Source organism: Macrobrachium nipponense, chromosome 2 (genome assembly GCF_015104395.2).
Source record: "Macrobrachium nipponense isolate FS-2020 chromosome 2, ASM1510439v2, whole genome shotgun sequence".
Classification (NCBI taxonomy): Eukaryota; Metazoa; Arthropoda; class Malacostraca; order Decapoda; family Palaemonidae; genus Macrobrachium; species Macrobrachium nipponense.
Genome location: NC_087201.1, coordinates 122,600,251 through 122,608,063, shown reverse-complemented (window position 1 = coordinate 122,608,063; position 7,813 = coordinate 122,600,251). Strand labels below are relative to the sequence as shown.

The 7,813-nt window shown below is 37.6% G+C and overlaps 1 protein-coding gene across 1 annotated transcript in view; it reads left to right on the top strand.

Moving 5' to 3' along the window:
* LOC135221510 (GS homeobox 1-like) overlaps window positions 1-1,472 on the top strand; it is a 15,609-nt gene extending 14,137 nt beyond the window's left edge. The window contains exon 3 of the mRNA XM_064259241.1: window positions 807-1,472. Within this exon, the coding sequence (XP_064115311.1) occupies window positions 807-1,466 (660 nt within the window). The 3' untranslated portion in view covers window positions 1,467-1,472. The remainder of the gene's footprint in view (window positions 1-806) is intronic.
* The last annotated feature ends 6,341 nt before the right edge of the window (window positions 1,473-7,813 follow it).

Here is a 7,813-nt window from a genome sequence, read left to right as displayed (position 1 = left end):
ATTCTTCTTACCCGTAAATTTCACGCTAACATTTTGCCCTTAAGGGAACATGAACGCCACAGTAACATCTTCCAGACCGAAATCTAGATGCAAGGTCTGCAAAGACACTGCTTCCCAGCGATGTATATTGAACATTCTACGTCAGACAATCATTTTTTCACTGAAATGCAGGCGTTTAGTTGTATAACAGATGACGAATGGAGAGTGAAATATATTCATGATCATAAGACATTGCTATGTTAGATTGCTTTCAAATGTAGTCTTCTTGCAGTTGACCAAGGAAAAGTCGAACTGGATGTGAATACAAAGGGAAAAACAGAAAATTTCTGCTTTCTCACTACTCTTCATCGTCTCTTTTTCTTGCTCCTGTTTTTGAAGCTGTGTGCTCTCTCTTACCTGGGAAACTGGTTCTGTAGTAATGAGTCTGTGCCGTAGTTACAAGACAAGGTGTTTGTTACATTTCCAAACAGTCACCAACAGTCTTGTAATTAACGTATGCGAGAGTATTTCAATACGTTTGCAGATACCTAATGTATAGAATATAAACACACGGACATTTACCCCATAACGACGATCATTCATGCATTCGAATAAAATTAGTAAAAATATTAATCATTTCATTACAGATAATGAAACGTTATGATAAAATCTCTCTCTCTCTTCTCTCTCTCTCTCTCTCTCTCTCTCTCTCTCTCTCTCTCTCTCAAATCAGCACAAGTTACTTACATACAATTAACTGTAGATACGTAGCATTGGCATACCTACCGTGGTTTTAATTTGCACCGCTTTTCTTTTCCTTGCCACAGGTGAAGATATGGTTCCAGAACCGTCGCGTGAAATACAAGAAAGAGGAAGGAGGCCAATCCAGCAACAAGTGCTCCTGCCTCAGGACATGCTCAGGATCGCGGGCCAAGGGCGGCAAGGACCCCCAGAACGCCATGGACTGCAGCAACGACTCGTCGCAAGAGTGCGAGAGTCAGGACGCATCGCTGTGCGCCTCTCAGGGCAGCCCCAGCACGAAGGACGACGACGAAGCGGAGGAGGACGACCTACCGGGAGATGATGCAGCGGTAGTGAGGGGCAGGTCGTTCGCGGGCGAGCAGGAAGGCAGGACGGAGAAAAGTATCAGTAACTCTGCCAAGAGCGACGAGGCGGCCCAGCAGCGGCTGAATCATTACGAGGCGCTTCATCCTCACTATCGCTTGATGACTGAACAGCAACAGCAGCAGATTCAGCAACTTCAGCATCAGCGTCAGCAACTTCAGCAGCACCTTCACCATCAGCAGCAGCAGCAGCGAGCGCCATATCCCCATCAGGAGAATTCGCACATTCTAGCAACCAAGATCTCCGAGAGCCAGATCACTGAGAACCTAGCCAAAAGCGAATTCACCAAAGGTCGCTTCTTTAAAGTAGAAGTGGACTCGGACTGTGATCGTGACAGCAATGAAAACATTGACGTAGTTTGATTTCGAATGTGCATGGATATATATATATATATATATATATATATATATATATATATATATATATATATATATATATATATATGCTTAAGAAATCGCAGTAGATGCACGTGACTACATGATATAACCGAATACCACGGGAAAAATAATAGGCAGAAATTAGAGCCGAGCGCTCTCGTCCTTTAATGAGACATTGTCGAGGCACAAATAAAAAAATAGGCTCATTGAACGACGAAAGTGCTCGGTTCGAGTTTCTGCCTGTTATTTCTCTTGTGGTATTCGCTCTATTTATGTAAATATACCTATAATATATATTATATATATAATATATATATATTAAAATATATATATATATATAATATATATATATATATATATATATATATATATATATATATATATGTATGTATAATATATATATATATATATATAATATATATATATATATATCATATATGATATATATATATAATATAATTATATATATAATATATATATATATACATATAGTATATGTATAGGTAATCATATATATATCTGTGCAGTTGCCTGCTGCTTTTTCAGCAGGTCCTTTTGGGATGAGAGCCCTGGGCCGTTACCCTTCCCAATTGATGTTCGGTGGAATCACATGCTGATGAAGCCTGGTGTTTCTTGGTAGCATCCATCCAGTCACTGACCGAACCCAACGTTGTAACTTCGCTCACCGGGCAACATTAATTAACGTATTTTTGTATGTACATATCCATACATGTTGATATATATGCACGTATATATTACACAGATATTATGTGTACGCAGATAAACAGATGATATATAAGTAACTGAATATAACTCATGGATACAGTGGCCTTTATTTATTGCGTCATGTTTAACTTTCGATCAATCATTCAGCATTTTCTAGGCTGCTAGACGGTCCAAATATTTAGATATTAATGTATGCCACCCTGCTAAGAGATGTCCTGACATTTTAAGGCAAAGCAGCAAAGGGTTATGTTATTGAAACATACCACTGTCGCTGTGCCGGTTTCATAATAAGATTACCAGTGCCTATGAAGGGAGAAATTCTCCTTACGTCAACTCACACGTGACCTTCTCTTGGTGCCTATAGAGGTTGAAAAGTGATCCCGTCTCCTTCAGTGCCTCATTCAAACCGTATTTTAAGCGTCCAGAGCTGGACGAACTCGGCGTTCCTTGCCGCTTCGTTTTGTGTGAAGGGGATCTCCTGTCTGCAGATTTCCTCTTTCCAAGTGACTCTCTGAAGTGCTTTGTAAGTGTCTTATTTATGTAAAATCAAACTAAGAGAGGAGAAGGACATGTCGGTAAGACAACCCAAGTGCGAGGATTTTGTAATAATGCTGATAGATTATAAGAAGCTGCGAGGTCAGTTCCGTAGTTTTGTAGGATGTTTTGTGCCACATTGTTAGATAACCAGGCGCCCACGTTACGTGTCATATGAAACAAAGTGTAGCTTCAGGCACTAAAGTCTCTCTCTCTCTCTCTCTCTCTCTCTCTCCTCTCTCTCTCTCTCTCTTTTAAGGATGGTATTTATCTCTTAACTATTAAATTTCTTCCTCTCTCTCTCTCTCTCTCTCTCTCTCTCTCTCTCTCTCTCTCTCTCTCTCTCTCTCTCTCATTAATTATCTCCTAGAGACTATTTAATCCTTCTCTCTCTCTCTCTCTCTCTCCTGATATAATTACTGTTATCTGTCCAGCCAGTTGCTTTGGTTGCATGTAGAATTTTAAAAAGGAACAGATACGTAGTGATAGACATTTTCGATATAGAATTATGAAATAAGTCATATATAGTCATTGTATCGTTCAGAGTATGAGCAATAATTCTATGACCAAATCGTTTGTTTTTCGCCTTCGATCTAGTAAGACATTTTCAAAATAAATGTATTTTTTTACTCAAAAACTAAATTTAAAAAAAAAATTATTTTTTTTAGCTCAAAAACTAAATTTCAAACAAAATTTGCTTTAACCCGAAAACAAAATTTAAAAAAAAAATTTATTTTTTAACTCAAAAACAAAATTTCAAAACAATTTTTTTTACTCAAAAACAAAATTTCAATATAAAATTGCGAGTACCATCTTTTCCTGCCGTATCTTGGTTTATCTTTTTTATTTTATTTTATTTTTTTTACTTGTATTTCATTGTATGTGTTAGACATCACAGTTTTTATTTATTCTTTTTTTTTTTTTTAGTTATTTGAGGCATGTAGCATCGTACGCTTCTTTTGATTGCCGCTGCTAAGTTTATGCCGCCTCTCTTTGACAGTAGCGGTTCAGATTTTTGTATCCACTGATTTATTTGGTGTGTATGTATTTTATTACGATTTTTTCTAAGAGTGTTTCTGTTGATGTACTCTAGTCACAAAGTTAGTTTTAAAAGATATTTTTCGCAGTCAGTTGTCCTTGACTTCGAATGAGAAATGTTTGTAAAGATGTGTTATACGTTGACTCACCCCAGTTTATATGATGATGGTGATGAAGATGCAAGGTGGTGTACCGATTTGTTTTATTTTATTTGATAATAAAACGTACTGTGAAAGAAGTTTTCTCTTTCGTACCCTCATTCGGGAGATGTGTTCTACAGTTTGGTTCAGTCTTTGGACTCGAAATTTCTGTGGGCAACACATGGTATATGGGAATAATTATGATCGATATTTTTCTTTGTGTTTAAAACCTATGCCCTAACTGAAAGAGAGCTATAATAACAGATTTACACATCAAGTCACCTAATATAACATGACGGAAAGTTGTAACGTGTTTTATTGATAATAGCAAAGTATCATTTTTTTACATAAAGTCAATAAACAATCAAGAAAGGAAATTTTCATTCTTTCCCAGTTTCGGGAATTAAATGATAGTGAGGAACCGTAAAAAAGATTTGTCAATGTGAAGGATGCTTCCATATAAAATAAAAAGTGCTTTTTTGACGTACGCAAAAAAATATATATTTATCCATATATCTAATGTTTATATTTATCCATATGTCTAATAGTTTATATTTTAGGGGTTACTTGCTTTAAAAAACAAATCATTTCATGTATATTTATCCATAAAAACTTATGAGCACTAAACTAATACGTTTAAAAGAAACATCCACAATGAATTGTTTGTGTTCAGGAGAATTCCGTTTCGCATATTCCCGAACTGTAACCAAGTGCCGGAACTTCCCTGAAAAAGGGGGAATCCATATCTTCAAAACTAACCATAGAATGCTCTTGAAAATAATCTCCTTATGTTTCTCACACCCAAATAACTGTGAGCATACTTCTTTGACTAATCTAACTAACTCAACCCAACCTAACCTATCCTAACATAGGGGCATGGTAAAAAAAAAATTAAAAAAAAAAAAAAAAAATAAAATACCGGGGCAGGGGCAATACTATATGCATCTCGGGAATTTGCTTCCGTTTCTTTTTGACAGCTTCTTATTGACTAGCAATGACGAAGCCGGAAGAGGCCATTTTTTCGCAAGTTTTTGTTTCTTTGCTTGTTTATCCATAAATCTTTCCCAATACGTTATCAATGGATTTCAACGGAATTTGGTAGCTGGCTATGGGCCAAGGAAAAAAGTATATCTTAATTTAACCAGACTACTGAGCTGATTAACAGCTCTCTTAGGCCTGACCCGAAGGATTAGATGATATTACGTGGTTAGGAACCAATTGGTTACCTAGCAACGGGACCTACAGCTTATTGTAGAATCCGAACCACATTATATCGAGAAATGAATTTCTAATCACCAGAAACAAATTCTTCTGATCCCACGTTGGAAGAGTGGGGGAATCGAACTCAAGGCTACCGAATCGGTAGGCGAGCACGTTAACCATTCGTCCAACCAGGAACTATGGGCTAAGGACGTGTTGACTAGATTTTCATATGGGCTTGGATGCTAATGCAGATATGGGTGTAGACTAAGTTATTGGCGGATTAAATTAAAAAATCAATGGCGTGGTGAGCAGTTAGCCAAGTAAGACTGGATGACGGACTCGGTTAGATGCTGATCCGGGTAAGGAGGAGGGGAGGGGGGCGATCCGGTATTTTTGCCACTGGAGGATATCGCAAAGGAATCTTAGGGCGCTGAATAATGATCCTGATGGGTTCCGGCGCTTGGTCCTTAAGACCTAAATTTCATAATCAATCAATCAATCAATCAAGGGGTCATTGATGGACATAAATCCAATTATTTAGAAGTGCAGGCCATTTGGAAATGGATAAGGGTCTGGAAGCTGATCCAGGATTTGAGATGGTTATGGAGTCTGATGGAGATCTTCGATTTTTTAAAAATGAAATGTTATGGAAATAGAACCTATATGAGTAAAATACTTCATTTGATGTTTTGCTTTACCTTAACTGTATAGCTAGGAATTTTTTAGTAGGCTTATGGGAAAATGCTATAAACGGATTTCCATTTTTATTTTTAGGGGACTGGGGGTGAAGAAGGGATGTGCTATGGGCTGACAGAAAGATGATTACATTTAAAGATAATTGGCAACATGAGTACAGATCAGTGATCTTATCACTGGAAACCAATGTACCCCGAAAAGTTACCGACTGCTGTCAGTGAAATAATGTCAGGAGGGACTAAGGAAGATTTGAATTCATTATGAGATGGGTCAGGATATGAATGTAAAATCTGTGATTTTTCGGACTTTTTCTCAAAAAAAATATTAATGCATTAATTATTAGTTGGACGGCTTTGGGCCAAAAGACCATTTGATTAAGAGCCGAGGATACAGATTCAGGTATAAATTCGTGGTGCAGGTCCATTGGATTTCAGTGGTATTTTGAAAGGGTTTGGCTTTAGAGCAAGGAGGAGATGAATGGATTTTAGGTTGGATGATCATTTGGGTGCTGAGCCATATTCAGAGATATTAACTCATTTCTTTAAGGTTTCTCCAGTATATCATCATTATTTATGACATATGCATCGGAAGAAATATTTTGAATCCAAAAAAAGTTTCCTTTACCCTTCGTGGGGGTAGGCAACATCAGCTCATATATCGCTGGAAGTGACGAGTAATAACTATTCTCTACCTATGAGAATGATGCTTTGATTAAAAGTCTATCTTTAGAAATCGTAAAGGAATCAAATAATTTTCTTATAACCCCATCTGTTTGTTATTTGTTGTTCCTTCATTCCCATTTTTATGAGTAAAAGTTTCTGTTTCAATTGATTTTGATCAAAAGCATCGGGAGATGTTATCGTAACCGCTAAAATACAGGGGTCACAACCCCTTGACAGTGGTTGTCATTTAGTTGTTATTAAGAAATGAAATCCCTGGTAAGGTTACGGACAAAGAAATGATAGCCATAAGCGACAACGTTTCGTTCTCTCTCTCTCTCTAATACCTAAGAGATAAACAAAGATAAAAAGAACTTCTATTAAAAGCTGACACATACGGACTTTCTTTTTCATTATTGTTGTGACATAACGAGGGCTTCCCCTTACAGACTTCGTATTCTCCCCCATCCATTTGAATCGAAGTCGCATCATCTCTGGCGTTAAGATGAACCCCCTTAGGGGATAGTGTTGCCAGTGCACCTCACGTGGTGCCCTCTAGGCATTACTCAAAGGGTACTTACAGCTTCCCTTTTGCCCTCCATTCCCGCATCCTTTCTTCAGCCCTTTTATCCAACTTCTCTCTCTATTTCTTCTTAGTGCAACTTTGTCGTTTTTCTCCCAGTTCAACCTCTTTATCCTTATACTTCATCGCATTTATATTCAGATCTCTCTGTCTTGCTGTCCAACCACTCCAACTTTTCACTATCTTACGCGCTGAATGGCAGAAAGTGCCCCAGTGCTTGGCTTGACAGCATCAATTTCGTGAAGTCAAATTGTGTAGACAAATACGCATCCTGATTTTATATTGATCTTTCTATTGAAGATACTAACAGGTGTGTCTCGTTTGTCATAGAGATGAAGAGTCCCCATTCTCTTCCCGAGTGCCTTCTACCAGGCACTCGGGCACATCCTTATAAGGATAGATCTCATTTGCGTCACGGCCATTCTGAGAAGAAGAGAGCGTTCTTAACACTTTCTCCTTTTAAATCTACAAGCTAAATTTTGCGTTGGTATTTCTTGAACAGTCTCACTACTTTCGGGCTCGTTTTGGTAAAGTGTCGCATGTGCGTTATTTTTCTTTTCTTTTTTTTTAATCTGAGGTAACCGCTCTAATGGTGATTTTTTCATCGACATCTTGTTCTAGGAAAGTATCAAGTCTTGCTTTCTCACCATTCAGGACGAATTGGGAGTGAGACAGATTTGATACTTCGCTAAAACAAGAAGTCAATAAAAAAAAACACAGTTGGTGCGGTTACCTTAAATAATGATAATAATA